A 20,962-nucleotide genomic window follows, 5' to 3' on the forward strand; every position below is an offset into this window, starting at 1 on the left:
ACAATGTTTTGATAATGTTTTTCAATGTCTTTAAAGTGTTTTCTGAATAAAATTTGAATTTGTCGTAACCGTTAAAAAGTTTACATCGTGAAAATCCGATAATTGATGAAAATCATGAATTTGTAGATTGCTTCTTTTTTAAAATTCGAATATTAACCAATCACTGATTGCTAGAACAAAAATGCGCTTAAGTGATTCGATGAAAACAAGTAATTTTGCAAATTTTTATATAAGCTGTCTGTACGAAGAGAGAAAATTGAATTTCTTTTATAAGAGATTCTTATGGAAAAATCATGATGATGAACACATGAATCATAAGAATATAATGAAGAACTGAAATAAAGAAAACCTGAAGATAATTAAATAAAAAATATCGCAATTAAAAAATTGAATATAAAACATAATTAAAAAGTAATTATGATGAAGACAAGTGAACATGATTACATTTTTCAGTACACAACATTCTATTCTTAGTGCTTGAAGACAAACAATCTAACTTCATAAATATAAAGATTACCCACGAAAAAAAAATGTTTTGAATTTTTTATTTGGCATGAACAATAATCAATTGCATAAATTCAGTCGTGACAAGAATGAACAACGATTTGCTTAGTTTTTTTTATTTGCGTACCAAAAATATACTTTTTTTTTCTCTCAGAAACCTATCAGTTGGATTTTCTTCAGCATAACAATGAAGAGTATTGTTGATAATAAAATAATATCACACCCTTTGATAATGTATGATTTTATATTATTCCAGTATAGACATAACAATGTACACCAATTTTTCTATGTGTATTCAATGAAAAGACTAGCTAATTTTGTTTCCTGCCAAATTATTATAAATCATGGAATAAAAAGAAATGTTTCTGATTTCATATCTCAGCTATGAATCATAAACTCTATTTCACATTTTTTAAGAGATTTCCAGTATTAGTAATTTTATAAAAAAGAAATTTCAAATTCAACGAACGGAAAAATTTAAATTAGGTACAATTTCAATTCAGCGGAATTCAGCAAAGTCGTTTAAAAATGTAAAATACGTTAAAAATTTCAAGCTTCACAACGTGGTACATGAAAGTAAAAGAAAAATTAAAATATCGAATTAATTTTGATTGCAACGTTCGTGAAAACAGTTATTCTTTATTTGACTTTCCATTTCCAATCAGTTTTATTTTTTTTTTCTTATTTAAAAAGAAAATTAGTAAAACTATAAAAGAATTAAAAATAAAATTGAATTTAATTAAGGAATTGATTGCACAATAACTAGTTAAAAAGTAAGAAATTTAAATAGATTTATCCAATATATCTAATTGATGTTAAAATTTCATTACTGAACTTTAAATTGCTTTATCATAATTTTAAAAACGAATTGGCTCTCAATTATTAAAATAATGAATTAGTTAAAACTTACACTAAGTGTATATGCTTCGTAAATTTAATTACTGTATTAGATTTGTATTATATAACTTTTTACCATTAATTCAGTTTTTCATTTCCATTTCCATATGAAAAGAGGAAATAAATTAGAGGAAATCCTAATTTACTCTGAATTGAGGAATCTTAAAGGAGTGGGTCATATGATTGTTGTTTGTGTGTCAGGTTCACATAATGGAGGCGAATTAGTTGTAGTTGTTGGTGATATTTTCGGTGATGATGTATAATGATTTCCATTATTTGATTGAGATGGTGACGACGGAGATGATGAAGAAATTAATGGTAGTCTCCAAGGATAATAAGCATTCATATACATTGCATGAAGACGAGCTTGTAAATCTAACGCAAGTGTTGGGTCTACTAAAGGATAATGAATGCCAGATGGAAATACTTGTTGTTGTGTATGCTGTGATGTTGCTGTTGGAAATGAAATTGGCAGTTCTATCGTGGGAACAAATGGATATTTTGTGGACTGATGATGATGATGATGGTGTGGGTGGAAATGATTGTTCATAATTGGAGATGTCGATTTCAGTGAATGATGATGATGATGATGATTGGAATTATGGTGTAGATTATTATTAGAGCTCCTTGAATCATTGTTATTGTTGTTATTTGAATGATGATGGTGTGATGCATTATTACTCGAAGCACTTCCATTATGTGTGCTATTTGAATGTCCATTTGAAGAAGGTGATTTTACGAGTGCTTTAGGCTTTCTCCTTGGACGATATTTGTAATCTGGATGCTGTTGCATGTGTAGTGATCTGAAACGATATTTAAAAAAACGACACATGAAATTAAATTGATGAGTCTAATTTGAACGGAAGTAAAATGAAAGCAGGAACAATAAGATATTTTTTGTTGCTATTTCAATACTTTTTAAGAGCAAAAATTATTTTAGGAAGTGGTGTGGCAAACAAAACGTTTATGAAAACATCCATTATTTATTCTACAATGCGATATAAAGAGGATAGACAATGAAGCCATGAAAATAAAAAAGAACCAGCAGAAAAATGAAGATAAAGAGAAAAAAAATATTAAATGAAAAAATAATAGCTTGAAATAGTATCCTTTTCTTATCAGCAACCTATATATCATAAAGAAAGCACTCTCATTGCCTTCGCATTTCTCTCTCTTTCTCTCTCACTCACTGTATATTTTTTGTTGTTAGCTCAACGATTGTTGACATTATTTTTTACACAATATAATAGAATGAATGAAAGTCCTTTTTTATTGCGACCAAAAGAATCCCTTATTATTTCTTCTTCCTTCTCATCACCATCAAAATTTCTCCTTTTTTTCTTGCCTATAAACGTTTGGATACTCGCATACAATTTTGCATAGGACATTTAAGGACAGTTTGATAATCGATATTTGAGAGTAGTGCAGGGCATATCCTGACTTCGTCTAAACTAAAATTCTTAATTAGTGAGACAATTTTGCAAACAAAGATTATTAACTCTTTTTAGCATGGTGGATGAAGTAACTCAAAACTCAAATTCAAACTAATCAGGACTTAAATCTCAAAATGAATTTCATTTTTCATTTTTAGTTAGAACTCAAACTTAACTCATAAAAGTCTCTCAAGCCTGTTTTTGACATATGTCCGATTAAACATTTAATAAGTTCATCATTCTGTTCTGGAGATCGCGACGCATAGTTTAAAGACTAGAATTCAGAACTCAAAGTCAACATTAATTTTTTATGTAGTTAAGTCAAGTCATTTTCTTCATAGGGTCACAATGACATCAAAGTTTTGTAGAGTCTAATCCTTTTTTTATTACTCTTTGTATCATTTATTATGAGTTTGCTACTCAGCTTTTAAATTATGTTACTTTTACTTATAAATAAATCATCGTTCGTATAGGTTTCGAAAATAATTTCATACAGACTTTTCAGTCTGAATAATTTTCGTTCGGCAAAAATTATTCATGGCAAGCTTTTATTTGTCTAAGTGACAATTTTCATGTTAACAACCATAAAAATGGCCACTTGGAAGCCATGTGGTCACCGTTTAGCTGCTATGAAAAACTTGTGTCGATTGGGCGTTCGTTAACTGCATTTAACTGGTGAAGAAAGTAGGAAGTTTAAGGAATTATTGCCAATTTATGACTTTTCAAGTGAATTTTGATTGTTCTGAGGAGCACATGAATTTTAATATCCCTAATATCTCTAGATTAGACTCATAAATAGTGAAATTTTATAAATTTTTGGAAGAAACATTCATGAATTTTATGTAAGTAAATTGATCTAAGAATTCTAGTTTTTATGATAATTTCTGTGTCTACATTAAAATTTTTGGTAGATGTTACAGAATTTAGGTATTGATAAAATAAATATCAAGATCCTATACACACATGTCAATAACATTATTTGAAATATTCAAACACCCACATCGGTTTTCAGCAAATAAAAATAAAATTAGTTATTATTTATGATTCACGCGGTGGTAAAATGCATTCACATAATCCAACAGAAGAATAAGCAAGAAAAAAATTTATAAAAATTGATAAGAAAAATTAACAATTTTCGTGTATTTATTATATGTCACCGTATATCTATTATTTACTATTTATTGTTGTTGATTACGATAAGAGACAACCATTGTTGTTTAATAAAGCATATCTTAAGAAAAGGAACGGGAAAGAGAAGGCGTGTTGTCAATGAAATGATTCACATAGGCTTTAAGATTTTTTTTATTGATATTAATTGATAAGAAAATTTTTCGTTTTCTTTTCCTTAATTGATTTTCTACATTTGGGTTTTAAGCGAAAGTTAATATAATTTTGTATGAAAAAATTATTGCAAAGAGATTTTGATAAGGCAGGGCACACCTTACAAATTATTTTTCATCTTTTCTATATTGCTGCTTACTTCTTTATCATTTTCATACCAATCAAAATTGAATGTTTGCACAACAATTGAAAATTAAATTATGATATTTTTTTTTTTGTCAAAATATCTACAATGAAATATTTAAAATGTGAATGAAATGTGGAAGTAAATCGATGAATTTTAGTACCTAAATTTAATCGAAATTCTTTCTATAATTTTATTCAATTTTCGCATTCTTAGAAATAATTCTAAAATTATAAATTTTTTTCAATTCTAAAATTTTAATTTCAGAATTTTTAAAGAAAATTTAAAATCTGTTTTAAAGACTTTCAATTTTAAATCTGTTTTAAAAATTTTAAATTTGAAATCTGTTTTAAAGATTTTAAATTTGAAATCTGTTTTAAAAATTATAAATTTGATTGAAATCTGTTTAAAAGATTTTAAAATTGAAATCTTTTCTAAATCCTTTATACTATTTTAAAAACTATATTTAAAATTTTTCATGCAAATCTAGAATTTTTTGATTTTTTTCTAAAAGTGTAGAAAATTGCTTTTCTTTTGCAAATGTTTATTTTAGTTTTGTCTCAAATGGTTTCAATTAACAAATTAGTTTTTGATTCAAGAGTGATAAATGAATGGCATTTAATAACCATTCAGCAGAAAGAACAAAAGGTCAAAGCGCTAATATAGAAAATTGACAATAAAGGTAGATTGTTAGATAATGTGTGAATATTTTAGCAACAAAATGGTAGTTCTTTTTTTCCATAAATTAGATACATGAAATATTATTCAACTTAAAACATTAACTTTTTCTTTAAAAATATGGAAAGATAAGGTTATTTACTATTCAATCACTCCCTTTACGTAATGAGCATATTTTAAACTTTAATTTGTGTTCATGAATATTAAAACTTTTTATGGCTTAACTCCTTAAGCCTCTTTAAAGTATGAGCCCAAACAGACAACCAGCATACTCACCAAAATGAACGTGCTCATGATTACACTCAATCAATATAATTGAGCAAACTCTTGAGTATGCTTCTTGTTGTTCGGGTGAAATGCAGTTACGAAATCAAAGAATGAGACAAAATTCATGAATTTGCATTTTCAACAAAAATATAAACAAATTGTTTTTCAGATTAGGATGCAGTATTCTTTAAACCCAATGGTAGGAAATAGGAGGAATTTTCGTGGTATACCACAACTTGAAGTCAGAAAATAATTTAACTTTTTAATGCATAAATAAGAATTTATATAAAGAGAGTGAAGTTGTACGTTTTTTAAGAGACTTGGAAACGCCACTGTGATGGACTTTAATGAATTAAATGTATCAATTTTATAAAAAACGAGGTAAAATGAAGAGTAATTAATTAAAATCATGATTTACCAAATGATAAAAAAAGCATAAAAAATATGTTTGCAACAATTTATTTAAATTGTCATAATAATCAAATAGTCTCTAATTGAGTTAAAAGATATGACCGCAAACGTATATCTGGTGCAATTTAATATATAAAAAAAATACCAGAATTCATTATGAACTGATGAAATTAACTGAAATTTTTCACACATCCAATTCAATTTGTGAATAATAATAAACATATCTTATTCACCCATCAGTAAACTCATATTCAGTTCAAAGAACAGCTCAATATTTTTGCAATTTGATAAAAAAATGTAAGTGAAAGGAAAAAAATTGTTAGCTATTCAGTGCGTTTGAATTGAAAGGCATTTGATTGATGAATGGTGATTTAATTTGATGGTTCATCATTAAGGTCTTTTATCATGTGTCGGTGATCTATCAGCATTTTTTTTACAATGTCAATGGAAATACCCGTTTCTTTTGAATGCATTTTAAATATTCGATTCCATGCAATTTCATTCTTTTCACCACGTGCTGCTCCCCAAAGTTCCATACGAGGGCGCGGATATCTTTACAAAAGCTCGGGATAATTATTATGCGACATGACAAACATTGACATTTTTTTGTTATCAAATCGTGATTCTCTGACATTTTCAATTCATTCATTGAATTTTTTCCGCTCTTTTGAGCTGACAATAGTGCTTTAAATTGTGCATTGTTTATGTTATATTTGCATATCTATGAAAAGGATTTTCATCACACTGAATACAAAATAAGTGCAATACAAAAATATCCATTTTCATATGTTTTTTTAGATTGCAGGACGAGTGAGAATGAATTTTTTTTTCAGCTGCATCACAAGATAACAATAGCATAGAGGACAAAAAGATATTTTCACTCTAAAAAAAATAAGCATGCCATATATTTAAATTATAACAATTTAATCAAGCATTGGACACAAATGGAAATAAAAACGGAAGTGCATTGAAAAAGTCATGAAAATTTGTCACGATTTTAGGGATGTAAAATTCCCTCATTGTATATGCTCACCATTGTCATATTATTATGATTTTTTAATGTTATTTAGGATCATGAATATTGCTGCATAATCTTGATATGGCAAAAACTGTTCCTTTTATGTGAACAATTCAACTTGAATTTTAGGAATTTTCTTTAATCAATCAAAATTTGGAAACATTTCAAACTGTCTTAAAGTCTTAATTCAGTGGGAGAAGACCTTTTTTGTGCCATACCACAAAATTATGCATATATTTGTGTTAAGCCATAACCGAAACCTCATACTACATGTTCATGCTCATGACATTTCCAAAAGGATTTTGAGTTACACTAGTGCGTCGCGGCACACAAGTTGACCAACACTGTCCTAATTAAAACGTGAATGTTTGTAAATTCTTTAGAATTCAATTCTGCTACATTTCTGACCATAGTTATTTTTTACAAATTTTGAAATTCTCACATTTAACCATGCAACTTATCCTTCAACTTCATTCCCGAGATTGACTTTTTATACAAATTTTTTCATTTGAAACTTTTTTTAAAGATTAAAAAAATTCTCAAAAAAGTAAAGTTTTGAACTCTAGAAATTAAAAATTAGAAAATAATCAACAAAAGATTTTGCAAAAATTAAAGCATGCCTCAACAGCATCAATGACTGATTTAAAAGTGATGTCACAATTAAATAAAAGACACATAATAATTTGTTCTTAATCCTTTGAAAAAAAAAACTATTGTTAGAGTTTTAACATATATCTATGATGATTTCTATGTAGGATGCATTCATTACTATTGTACGTTAGTATACCACATTTCCGAATTTATAACTAAAATAATAATTGCATTGTTTTTTATTGTTTCACACGAAAACAATTGATGTGATTTTAAGTACAATGAAATTAATTGATAGCAAATGTATGTGATTCAAAATGTCTTTATTATATGAGTATATATGATGAATGGAACTCATTGTTCTTGTTTTAATCCATATGAAATGTAAATAAAATTTTCATGTGCATACCGTAGTCTCTTTGCTTCATCAATAAACGGTCTCTTTTGCATTTCTGTTAATAATTTCCATTCAGCACCTAATCTTTTGGATATCTCAGAATTGTGCATCTTTGGATTTTCTGTTGCCATTTTTCGTCGTTGTCCTCTACTCCAAACCATAAATGCATTCATTGGACGTTTGATATGATTCGAATTAGAATGATCCATTGATGCTGATGGATGTGATTTGGACGAGAACGAAGTCATCTTCAAAATCGGGGATTTTAAAATTTTAAAAATTTTTATTTCCTCAATCAATTCCAGGATTTTTTTGTATATTTTTTCTAGATTTTAATATTTCTTGTAAAAAATAAACTATTGACACTTTTTGACTTTATAAAAAAATAGGACTTCCTTTTTTGATTTACACTACACAATCCTCAAAATATGTTGTTGATTAGGAAAATTCATTGCACTTAAAAAAAATTAATCCGATTTAAGAATTATTTTGTTCTAAATTTGTTCCTTTTCTTCTTTGTAAAGCACAGGATAATTTTCTGTTATTTTTTATTTTAATGTGTTCAGGTCAAACACCGAAAGCACTATGCTCAAAAATTGTTTGTTGATAACACAAAAAAAGAATTCAGATATAAAATAAACGTGATCGAGAGCTTTGTCAGTGTGTGAATGTATGCTAACAATCATGCCATCAAAATCCAGTCCTTATCAATGTGCAAACAACTTTTTTTTTTCACTCTACTTTTCATCCAATCTTTTGTCGATGTAAAGGATTTCTCTTGTGTTTTTTTTCACTCGATACTGTTTAACAATGGAAGACACGATAAAAATGCAAAACAATGCGCAGTCACCAAACCTAACAATTGTATCCTTTTGTATGATGAACTGAAAAGAAAATTTCTTTCCTCGCTATACTATTGTACAGCTACTGTGGATACATAAAAACTGATTCCCGAACGCACGTGGTGTGTACGAGAAAAAAACAACAATATTGCTGTCAGAGCTGTACTGAGTCAGTCGAAAGTCAAGTGTGAAAATATTTGTATTATTGTTATAAGGAATAATAGTACAAAACTGCATTATATTATGCTGGGGTGGTAAAAAAAATCATATTTCACTTCTTTTATTTCTACCACATACATGAACAATAAAGTCACATGGCATGGACTGATTTTGCGCGCAGTATGATAAGGACAATTTTTTTCTCAACACATTTTTAGCACCAACAGCCAATAAAAAGTTTTGTGGGAGGGAACAGAAAAAGCATTTGAAAGAATTAAGAAGAATATGTGCAATAATAAAAAAAATCTTAACATTTAAAAAATTGATAACAGAAAACAGTAAAACGTAGCAAAACTTTTTCATATTTCGGAATTGCTCTTCACAGTCATACATTCTTAGCAAAGTTAGAGTTGTTGAAGGAATTCTCATAAAGTATGTAGCTCATTCTAATAAATTTTAATTAAATACTTGATTAATTTTTGTTCTCTTGATCATCCTTCAATCATTCAAGTACTTGACTGACTTTTTCAATCAAATTGTTTTCCTTTCTATTGATAAGTGTTGACAGTTCAATAGCTCAATAGCTCATGGTGACAAATTTCTATTTTACTATCACTTCATCATTGTTTATTTTGAGCATAACACATCCTTTTGTGATTGCCCTTTTATTGTGGTTTCTTTTCATCGCATGATTTTTGAGTGTTTGTGTCTTAATTGGTACGTTTTGTCATGGATATGGATATCCATTTCAAGACAATTATCCTTAACAAAAAATGACCATACTCATCTAAATGAGCGTGCTCAAAAGTGTATTCAATCAATATAACTGAGCATGTTCAATTTTGTGAGCAATATTATGAGAATGGCTTGTATGTACAGGTGTTGACTGTCGACTTTAAATTCTATAAAACTAGAATTTAACATTAATAAAATTTAAGATTCGAAGATTTTAAAGTTTTATGAACTATTTAATAACTGATTATGCCTGAATGGATGAAAATAATTTAGGACTAGACATCAACTGGACATTAAATTGACATCAACTAGTTATAATTTATTTATGTCCACTCGGGATGCTTTAAAACAGCGTGAGCAACCTATGAGCCGCGACAAACTAGTGTGCAGCGATTTTTTTGGAAATCCCATGAGTCGTTTGTGGATTTGTTCGACGCTTATTAACAAGGTGCGTCCCGAAAAATAAAAGGTTACCCAACACTGGTTTAAAAGATTGTAATGGATAAATTCTAGAAAAGTCTAAGATTGATTTCTTTTTAAATTTCTGAGACTAGGGACATACCTAGTCGGAGTACCTTGTTGATTAACACTGATGTGTTGCCCAAACCGCGGCATACTGGCACTCACGTAGAATAAGCTTTAGATATGCTACGAATAATATTTAAAAAATCAGAAATTTGAAATGTTAAGCTATAGTTTTCAGTTTTTTGGACTAATGCTTGGATTTCAAAAATTCTACAGCCATCCCAAAAATACAAAGATCATGCTTATGAGTATGCTTACAGAATTGAGAACGCTCAGTTATATTTATTTAGGGAACAAATCAGCCATCTAATTTAGATGAGTTCAAAGTTAGGCAAAGGAACTAAACGATTTGGTACATATCTAAAAATGGAAATCACTAAAATGCGCTTTGACGATACAAGAAGTGTAACTTATAATTTTTTTTTGTGGAAAATAACAATTCTATTATTTGTTCGCACACAGGGATGTAGCAATGAGTTTATCAGTATCAGTAATAAGTGAAAGTTTGCCACATTTATATTATTTTATTTTCATCAAAAGCAGCTTATGTTAATAAAAATGTATTATGATGTGCCATAAAATTTCCTATTCTCTTTGCATTCTTCTACTACTGGTGCCTTTTGTGTGCAGTCGTTTTGCTGAAAGGAATAAAGAAATAAATGTGATAATAATGAAAAACGTTTTTGTATAAAAAGTTTGTGAAACAGCATAAATCTCACTGTTTTCCACACTCTTTTTCTCTCTCTCACTTGTCTGCTCTATGTATACAGTATTTTCAGCAGTGCTTAATCCCACTTTATTTGCAATTTTATGCCAATTATATCAGCTTATTTTTGAATGTAAATAATAAGATCAACCACAATAATTGTTTTTTGTTTTCATTGAGATATAAAGCAGGCATCGTTCTATTCTCTTATTTTGCAGCATAGCACATTGTACAAGACAAACAAATAAACAATAATAATAATAAAAGAAGGAAAGAATCATAACACAGGAATAAAAACCTTCTCATTGAGATATTTTTTTGGACGCCTCTGAGAAGTTTCATCTTTTCTTTTTTTTCATATCGTCGTGTACGTACACAGAGTTCCTCACGTGGTGAGAAGGGATGAGAATTTTTCACTTAAAATAGAAGACTTGGATAGCGGCATGGAGAAAATATCTCCGATGTAAAAAATGACGTCTTCTTCTCTCTGTGTCGATTTTGCGTTTTTCTCTTTTCTTCTCAGCAATTTCATTCATTCATTTCAATTTCATGTGGAGTAATGTTATAGACTAAACATTATTATTATTCTTTTCGGCGCGCGCCAAACGTGTTTAATACTCAAGGAGCGGATCAACAATTAATAAAAGGAATTTTATTTATTTTTTTCATTTTTTTATTATTCAAATTACAGTTATTTTAGTATTTTGACAGAAAAATTATCAGTTTATAGACATTATTTTTATATGCTTTATACTTAATTTATTACACTTAAGGCTATAAATTTTCTCAATCCTTCTGTATTTTTTTTTTTTATTTTATAAGAGCGATTTTTCTAAACAAAAAAAAAAAGTTTTTTTTTTAATAAAAATTTGTGAAAAATGTCCATTTTATTAAAGTTTGTGGATACAGTTAAGTATAGTTTTGATTTCTCAGTCAAAATGCTCAAATTGTGTTAAATGTTTAATCCACAAAAATCTGTCAAAGTATTGCAGATTCATGTCTGAAAATCGGGTCAAGATGAATATATTCGAGTGGCACAATAGGCATCACATGGCTGCCTACTTGATTATCATAAGGTTTGCGTATGACATCTAAAATATTTTGATATGACTGCCATATGATCGAAATTGTCGAAATGTGCAAACTCGTGTTGAATTAAAAAAAATCTATTAAGAATTAATCTATATTTGCACAAAGAAAATCTATGATTCCCTCCAGTTTCCAATAATCTGATTAAGGTTAAAGTTAAACTTAAAGTTAAAAGAAAAAAACATTACATTTGGTTCCTCAGCAGAGTTTTTAGTTATTCATCTAAATTATTATAAATGATTTAATTTAAATTTTCTCATTTCTATTTTCGCCAATTTACATACCCAATCATTTTATGACTAAAATGTTTATAACTGATAAGTGCTTTTTAATAGAGATTTAATTCCGTCTAAAATAATAACGATAATTTTTTTCAGGTCATAATGCACAAAAAAAAGTATGAATAGAAAAGTATTTGAGCATAATTTTACTCTATGCATAGTAAATGAGGGTGTATTCAGGTATATACATTAACTTATTAGTGTATTTTTGTCAAGTAAGTAAGCACTAATGAGTTTGTATGGGAAACTGATTTAGCAAACCGTTAGAACCATAAAAACAGACACTTGATTTCTGAATAAAACTTAAATTTTGACTGAAACTTTCAAACGAGACAAAAATACACCCTGATCATCCGTTGTACGGTGCGATCTTTTTACTACTTCAGCGTTTTTTAAACTAAAGAAGAAAATAGAAAAAAAAACGTGAGGCAACTTAATTTCTTAATAACGACTCTTGCAAAACACATTTAACAAAAAACACGATATTTCCTTATATCTAATTCATCCTTCTCTTTAACGCATTAATTCTTCATTTATCGAGACATAAACTCAATTTACGCGAACAGCATTTTAGAAACTGTCAAAAAAGTCAATCTCATCGTTATGTCTCTACCACAAAAGTATTTTCTAGTTTTTATTTATAGTTTTATTTTCTAGCGCCTTTCCTTGTCATGTAAAACATTCCGATCGTCTCAAGAATCCAAAGCTCAGTTATTTCATGCACAAACCCGTTATACTTGGCCTTCATAATAAAAGTTAATGACCAAAACATAGAAAAAAATTTATTTAACTAATTATCTCTTTTGCACTGCAAATAATATGTATCAGGTGTTGTGCCTAATAGTATGCAAAATATTTAAAACAAGTGAATTATGGTGAATAATTTGTCTGCTTAAAGCAATTTACAGAATAGAATTGCAAAACTCCTTAACAGACAATGACCATACACAATTAAATGAGATTGTCCATGAGTATGCTCAATCAATATAATTGAGCATGCTCAATTTTGTGAGCATACTCATGAGTATGCTCCTTGTCTGTTCATTAATGAAAGTGTTGTACGTTGGAGTTTGGCATGAAAAATGAACGAGTTTCTTTTTCTGAATTTGAAATGTCCTAATACGAGAAAAGGCGCTTAATAGCCGTTAATTTGCGACTATCCAGTTGTTTTATTATTTCCCTTAAAAGATACCTACAATTATATTTTTTATCGTTTTTTTCTAATTTTTTTTGTTTGTTATGTATTTATGTATGTATGTAATAAAGTCACAATCGTTAATTTTTTTAAAAAAGAAGTTCCTTACAAAAAAATGAATGCAACCCAATATAATAAAATTAAAAAAAAAGTATTAATAATAATTAATTAAAAAATGTTAGAAGGGACAAAAAATAACAATATACGTTTGAAGTAAAATAAGGAAATAGAATGAATTAAAACTTATGAAGATTAAATATTCACGCCTTATAAATTTGATAGCAAAAAAGAAATTATTTTACGTGTATGTATAAATTTAAAAGCATTCATTTGATGGATTAAAATTTTCCAATCGAATCTTTCTTTTGTTTAAGAAATTTACATCATATGCTTTATGTTGTAGTTTTTTTTTTGCCTAGATTAATTCAATTATTGCAAATTTATTGTTTGCAATATGAAAACACTTATATTAAATAAAAATATTTAGATTCACCGAAACTTTTTTTTACACAATTTTTGTTTGTTCATTTTACATATTTAGATAAACGGCCAAGTCAAAAATCTTCCTTAATTCATTCGAGGTTGGTCACTACGACGTTCTTCTATATGATATACGGTAGTTCCAACACGGTAAACTTCACCTGTCGATGTTCTTAATGATGGCTCGTGTGTTGTAATTAACTGTCCAGATTCAATTTGTTGTCCATCGTCCGTTCTGATAATTGTCGCCTATTCAATTTCCAAAATAAATTTAATGACTCTTTAAAATTTAAGGTGAGGGCAACTTACGTTTCCTAAACTTCCAATGATGTGTCCTTGTAGTCCAGAAATTGATAGCGATCCGTCAGAATTAGTTGTCAAAACGTGCTGTTGTCCTGTTTGTTGACCATTTACAGTAATTGTTTGTTGATCTGAGCCTGGTTCCATCGTAACTGTGATTGTATTGTTTCCGCCTTCTTGAATGATTTGTTCTGATGTATTTCCCGCATTTGGATCAGCTAATTCGAAGGATTCTATTAATGTTTGATAATATTCATTATGAAAATAAATTTACCTGCCATACCCTTCTTCAATTTTTTCGGTGTTCGTTTCTTAAAATGTCTCAATTCCAAATGTCTTCGTAAGTTGCGTGATTGTCTGATTGTGGCAGAGCAAATCGGGCACGTTGCGGGTTGCTCAGATTGCGATTTCGATTTTGGTTCTAGGGAAAGTCAAAATTGTATTAAATTTTCAAAGTATGAGCGACAATAAAACTTACTGTTAGACTTGTCCTTGGGTGTTTTTGGCATTCCTCCTTCAGTTTTTACGGATACATTCGAGGTGTTTTGGTCTACTGATTGTTCTTCAATTGAGACCTGTTCAACGAGTTCACCTACTTGTTCCTGTTCTTCGACAATCATTTCAGTTCCTTGATCTACGGCAGTTGCGACTTGTGTGACGGTTGTAAGAGTTTCCGATCCAGACGTTTGGGGTTCCATTTTGATTACTTTTGAGGGCTTTCCGGGGGTTTTGGGGGTTCTTGGCTTGCGTTTTCGTTGTGGTAAGAATTGATTGATAACTTCTTTTGTGACCTCATCGCTCATTTGTTCTGGAAGAATTTCCTCTACGACTTGATGGTGGGTTTGAACGGTTTGAGGTGCCTGTTGCATTATTAACTCTTGTTCCTAAAATCGCGACAAATTAATTATTTCATTAGGTATAACTAATTAAATAAAAGACTTACGCCAATGTTTCCGCCGACTTCCAAGATGTGAGTCTTGACGTCCTGATGTACGAGTCCGGGATGAATTTGAATGGACGTGTAGGCAGTCGTGTCATCCTTGTGTGTGACTGTTTGTGGTGCAAGTCCTTGAATATTAAGACATTGTGCAGCTTGCAACAATGACGGTAATTGAGAATGATCTACACTAACTTCGCCTCGATAGACAAATTCTAAGAGAGCTTCCAAATCGTTAGCCGAAACACCGGCTAACATAACAATTGGATGCTTACATGATGTATTCTGAGAATGAAATGTACGAAAACGAGATAAATAAAAAAAATAAAAATAAAGAGCGATTGATTTAGGAACGTTCTCTTTACAGAACGTATATGCACAGTGTGCGAGTATATTTTTATACTTTTAGGTGAGAAATGTCGAGTAAAACGAACGAAAGCAAGCACAGAAAAAGAGGTATTTCAGAAAGTGAGTTTTCCATTTTACAGCTACATGCGCATTACTCATATATACATTTTTTTTTCTTCTCGAGACTATCTATCTATCCATTCGAATGAATATGAAAGCAACGACTACATGCTTATGCTGAATGTGTGTGCGTACATATTTTTTTATTTTTTTGTTCCCTCATCACATTTTTGATATTGCGGCCGACGCGCTCACTTTTTTTCACTCGTATTACTCCGAGTTTTATGTGAGGCGACTATTTTGTAGGAATAAAAATGAATAAAAAAATAAAATAAAAAGAAGACAAACTTGAAAGCAGAAAATGAAATAAAAAAAACTTGATCTCTGATGCGGTTCAGAGAAGTTTGAGCGTAAGGAACACATTTATTTGTGATAACGGGTCTAATGTATGAGGCATGAGCGTAAAAAAGCACATGAATTTCATTGAATTTCTGAGCTGGATGTTCGTACACAGAGGGAAAAAGAGAACATCAGATTATTTTTGGGAAACATGTTGGTTATTTTCTCCTCATATATATTTTTAATACTTTTTTTTCCTCCTTGCGTTCATCGCAATCTATCTTATACGAATTCAGAGTTTAGAGCTCAATTTTCTTATAGCCACATAGACCAATATTCTTATTACACTTTTTTTATTCCTTCGTTCTCAGAATATGAACAGAACGAAGTGGAGTGTGTGTGTTATGTTGAGCACAATAATATCGTAGTGTATATATATTGTTTTTATCCATCCACAACATCCTCTCCGAGCTCTCATTAATTTTCTGATGTTATTTTTTTTTTTTTGGAAATTTTTATATTTATTCTTGTAGCACAAAGTGGTGTTTTGCTAGTCACTCCAGAATTGACATTATCATAGGATAAGATTAATGATTTTTATGCAATATGATACGATGGAAAGTGCTCGAATGAACATATTACATTTGGTTCCGTTGAATGAAAAAAGAATATGGAGGCAAAAACTGAACTGTACTTACTTTTAGTAGATTTAACAAATACGGGCTTGCAGCACATAATACAATTTTATGTGCCTCAAAAGATCGTCCTTCAGCAGCCAATGTAACATCAACTAAATCACCATGACACCTCAACAATTGCACTGCTGACACTAATGAAGTTCCATAATCGCCCCAAGTAAGCGAATATAAAGAATTCACTGGAATAGACATTTTGAAAAAAATGCCACGAAATTTTTTTCTTCTATAGCTTTAGCGTCTTTTTATTTTTTCAATTCACTTATTCACAATCTGTCCACAATTTTGCTTTAATTCACTTTCGATAAATCGGAAAATTTCTTAAAAAATAGATTCATCAAAAAAGTGTAAGAACTCAGCTTTTCTCAATGAATGAGATTTGTTAAAAATCGGAGAAAATAAGAGAGAAAATATATTTTATAATGGAGACTAAGCAATGAATAACTAGTGCCTGGTCGATTATGTCTATGACTTATTTTTCTAATTATTAAATATACTCTTCTTCACTTGACTAAACTTTATTGTCTTGTCTTAAACAGCTTTACAAATGCTCTCAAATATTGTTATCTCTCTAAATAATTAAAGAAACTATTGAAAAACACGTCATAACTTATTCTGTAAGTTTCCTGGATCTTTTGAAACTTTCTGATGTTGTTATTTTTTGTTTATGTTCTTCTTTAATTAAAAGATGCTTTTTTAACTATTATAATGCGTTATTGTTGTTGTTAATTAATTAAAATACTTTTATTCACTTATTTTGATTTAATTTATATTTTATTTTTGTAAATAAAATGAGAAACTAAAAATTTTAAAGTCGCGTTTTAAAATCTGTAACGGTTTTAAAAAATTTAAATCCAAAGTGTTGTGAGCACTTTTTTTAGAAAAATCAAAGAAAAATAGAATTGATTAATAATGAGGATAACAACAGTTTTGCAAGCTAAACGACACAATATCCTAGAAAAGGTGGGCGAGTTATCCAAGGCATTTGGAAATTTCCCGGATTCATACGTGAAAAGGGCTTCAGAACAAGTTTATTGGTAAATATTTCTATTATTTTGGTTAGCTAAATAGTTTTGCAAATTTAGTTGGATAATCTCCTTGTTTGCTTGTCGGTACAGTTGTGATCTTGTTTTAAATAAAGATATCTTGAAATATGCAAAGGAAGTTCTCATAGGAAATTTAATATGTAATTAATATTTTATACAATTGTAACAAATTTTGTTATTTTAAGGGAAACTCCAAAAGCACCACAATACACACGAACAGCAATCGAGAAGAAGAATTTCAGATTTACAACAAATCGACCATGGACATCACAATTTCGAATGCAAAATATGTCCAATATGAAGCGAAAGAAAGTTTTTGTTGAACCTATTGAAAATTGGAGCTTCTTCCGCGGAGATCGTGTAGAAATCCTTATTGGAAATGATAAAGGAAAACAAGGAATAGTGAATCAAGTAATTCAGGAACGAAATTGGGTGATGGTTGAAGGATTGAATTGTCATTTAAGAATAGTCGGTAAAGAAAAGGATTATCCTGGAGTTGTAATTAGATCAGAAGCGCCATTATTAGTAACAAGTCAAGTTGCTTTGGTTGATCCAACTGATCTTCAAGCTACAGATGTTGAATGGAGATTCACAGAAGAAGGAGAGAAAGTTAGAGTATCAAAAAGAACAGGCAGAATTATCCCTATTCCAAAAGCTAACGAGGAAACTATGGATTATAAAGGTAAAAAACTTTATATGACCAGAGAAAAGGACACAGATGTTGATGTAGCACAAGAAATTACATTTAAACCAAAATTGTGTACATTCGAAATGGACATTATGGAATCTATGGGCATTAAGGAAGACAGAATCCCAAAGAAGACTTTCTGGTATTAGTTTCAAGCTTAATCTTATAAAGTCAAGTAAATTTGAATAAAGAAAATCATTTATTAAAAACATTAAACCGATAATTTAGATTTAAATTTGAACACAAACACCATTACAAAATGGATTATCCGCAATTCAGCTGAAAGAAATGTAAACAAATATTTCTTTAAATTAAGTTCTTCTTAATTCGATTACTTTGTATCAAATCAATGTATTCAATAGATTTTTTGTAATATATTACTAATCCAAAGACTGATGAGTCTTTTGCTGTGATAATTAAATTCATATTAGAGGAGGTAAATTGAGAACTAATTTCTTATGCATTAGTATATCGACACAACAATATATGTAATACACAAATTACAGAACTACAGCTACATTAAAAAAAAATTTCAAAAAAAAGCCAAAACTTGTTTAAACGTAACGGAAAATTGTGCAGGGTTTTTAAAAATTAAAAATGAATCAAATTGGGGTGATTTCAGAAATTACGGTTTGAGATAAAATTAAAGCAAGTTGTAATAAATTTTTTCTCAGCTAAAATTTTTGGAATAAGTTTTTAAGTAGGATTTAACTAAATTAATTGTTTGTTTGTACATAAAAGGTAATTAAGGTGCTTAAATTGTTGAAGAAAGTTGAAGAATTGTACTAAAGGAGCGTTTGACGCTTAAATTTTGAAAAGCAAAAATCGTAGAAAAAATGATGAACAAAGAAAGCAAAATGTGAATTTTCCATTAATTATTAAAGATATTCAGCTAGCATAACTAAGAAAATTTGTGAATTATAATATACATTTCGGTTTATTAAAATAAAATGAATCGAATGGGTATTTTTGTCAAAAATTGTGATGCCAATTTTTAATATGATGAAACCTCAATTTTTTCCCGAAGAAGAAATATGTCGGAAACAAGCAGAACTTTAATCCAGCAATGTGTGACTTTTTAATATTCATCTAAAAAACTTAATTTAAATTTTTCAACACATTCAGTAATTATTTTGAGATCTATCCAATAAAATTGATTTTTATAATTTCGCGCAATATCTAGAACGCAAAATTCTCCGAATTATGATTATTATATTATTGGGAGTTTTGAAGACGTCATTTTGTTTCGAGAAACTTTCAATATATTCTTACGGTAAACAGCAATGAAAAATATATATGAGCAAATATTGCAATACATAAAGCATGACTAAGAATTATACTTTAACCCTCATGCTACTTACATGATCACTAATTTTCATACCCCCTCCCCATTTTCTTTGAAGTTGCAAATTTTTCAACCCTTTAGTTCGAAATATACTAGAAAAAGAGTCAGTTAAATTGAGGCAAATATTTCAAAAATTTAGAATCTTGTTTTTGAACCAAAAAAAATTTTGAAGGATTAGAAAAAGAAATTATGAACAGATATACAAATGAAGAAAATTATATTAATGAAATAATAGAGTAATACTAAATCCACGTGAAATACATTTTGATAAACTGCAAAAAAATATAAAAACTTTTGAAACGTAATAAATTATCTATGCCAATTTCATTCATTTAATGATAGAAAATGAAAATAATTTTGCGATCTTATTTGAAAATGCAATATTCATCAACTCTTGCTTTTGTTTCTAAATTTGTTTTTTTTTTTTTTTTAGCAGCAAGTTATTAATTTTTATTAAATTTGACGATTGGAATTCCATAAGCATTAACACAGTATCAAATATGTACGAAAATAACAGCAAACTATGGAAATTTTTAAATGCTTCGTGCTATAAGAAACCTTATTAACGAAAGAACTTGACCTAGATCTGAATTTTTGCAATAAGCTTTTTTAAGACATTAAAAATTATTGACAAAATATGAATCTTATTTTGTATTTATAATTTTCCATTTTTGCCATAGTTTCTTTGTCACAAATGACTTCTATGCGCATACGATGCATTAAATAGTAGCAATGAACTTGAAAATTTTCTGCATAAAGGAGAGAAAATAACTCTGACTTTTTTTTCATCATTACGTCACCAACAATTCACGATTAAATAAAGTCTATTCTTAAATTTGCAAAGACGAATGACAAGATTGTTTTTAAGGAAAAAATACTAATAATAAAAAGTGATAATACGGTGATGGAAATTCAACATTTCTTACATTACACACATATTTCTTCATATGAATAATCGTTAACGGAACAGGTCATTGAACTTGTTCCTTTGTAACATTTCTTTTACATAGTTTTTGCGATGCGAATTTTAGATCAAAAAAGTTTCTTAAATTATCAATTAAAAAAAATAATAAAAAAAAATTCAGAAACTTTTGAATTGTTTGAAACTATTTTATATAAATTGTAAACTAATTAATCAATTTCATTAATATTATTTCAGTTTTTGCCATTAACTAAAGTGAGACGATAAATATATTTTTAAAGTTAATAAAATTAACAGAAGAAAATATCTCGAGAGAACAAAAAATAGAAGGCAAAATATATACATACACACACACAAGAGAGTAGCAGAGGTATATAGCTAAAAAGTAAATTTTAATAAGGAATAAGACGAAGCAAAATCGAAAAAGAAGAGAACCAAAACTCAACAAGCAAAGTGGGAGTATTGGTTTCGTCATTCAGAACAAGCCAAAAGCTTAATAAAAAAAGCCACAAACCTTTCTTTAAATTTTCCTTTCTTAATTCGACTGATATTGCAATAACTGTTACTGGGAAAAAATATACAAGTCTAGTTTAGATTTTTTATTTGAAA

The 20,962-nt window shown here is 29.0% G+C and overlaps 3 protein-coding genes across 6 annotated transcripts; 1 reads left to right on the plus strand and 2 right to left on the minus strand.

The window, feature by feature from the left end:
* Window positions 1–1,353: 1,353 nt before the first annotated feature.
* Window positions 1,354–8,225, minus strand: Sox21a. Its single transcript, XM_070647705.1, has 2 exons — window positions 7,674–8,225; window positions 1,354–2,204 (listed from the first exon to the last, which is right to left on the minus strand). Exons 1-2 carry the CDS (start codon window positions 7,907–7,909, stop codon window positions 1,577–1,579), a joined length of 864 nt encoding a protein of 287 aa, XP_070503806.1. The 5' UTR covers window positions 7,910–8,225; the 3' UTR covers window positions 1,354–1,576.
* Window positions 8,226–11,390: 3,165 nt separating this feature from the next.
* Trl (Trithorax-like) lies at window positions 11,391–16,784 on the minus strand. 4 transcript variants are annotated; one of them, XM_070647504.1, is made up of 6 exons: window positions 16,356–16,784; window positions 14,917–15,195; window positions 14,452–14,857; window positions 14,257–14,394; window positions 13,983–14,191; window positions 11,391–13,922 (listed from the first exon to the last, which is right to left on the minus strand). In XM_070647504.1, exons 1-6 carry the CDS (start codon window positions 16,545–16,547, stop codon window positions 13,761–13,763), a joined length of 1,386 nt encoding a protein of 461 aa, XP_070503605.1. In that variant the 5' UTR covers window positions 16,548–16,784; the 3' UTR covers window positions 11,391–13,760. The 4 variants fall into 4 exon arrangements, with proteins under 4 accessions (XP_070503605.1, XP_070503603.1, XP_070503602.1 ...); XM_070647502.1 differs by having other exon boundaries at window positions 13,983–14,206; XM_070647501.1 differs by having other exon boundaries at window positions 13,983–14,206; window positions 14,248–14,394.
* A 431-nt stretch (window positions 16,785–17,215) lies between these two features.
* On the plus strand, window positions 17,216–18,302 carry mRpL24 (mitochondrial ribosomal protein L24). Its single transcript, XM_070647567.1, has 2 exons — window positions 17,216–17,389; window positions 17,584–18,302. The coding sequence occupies exons 1-2, from the start codon at window positions 17,265–17,267 to the stop codon at window positions 18,233–18,235; spliced, it is 777 nt and encodes a 258-aa protein (XP_070503668.1). The 5' UTR covers window positions 17,216–17,264; the 3' UTR covers window positions 18,236–18,302.
* The last annotated feature ends 2,660 nt before the right edge of the window (window positions 18,303–20,962 follow it).

This window comes from Chironomus tepperi, unplaced genomic scaffold (genome assembly GCF_022539635.2).
Source record: "Chironomus tepperi strain 1889 unplaced genomic scaffold, CSIRO-AGI_Ctep_v1 contig_376, whole genome shotgun sequence".
NCBI classification, from domain to species: domain Eukaryota; kingdom Metazoa; phylum Arthropoda; class Insecta; order Diptera; family Chironomidae; genus Chironomus; species Chironomus tepperi.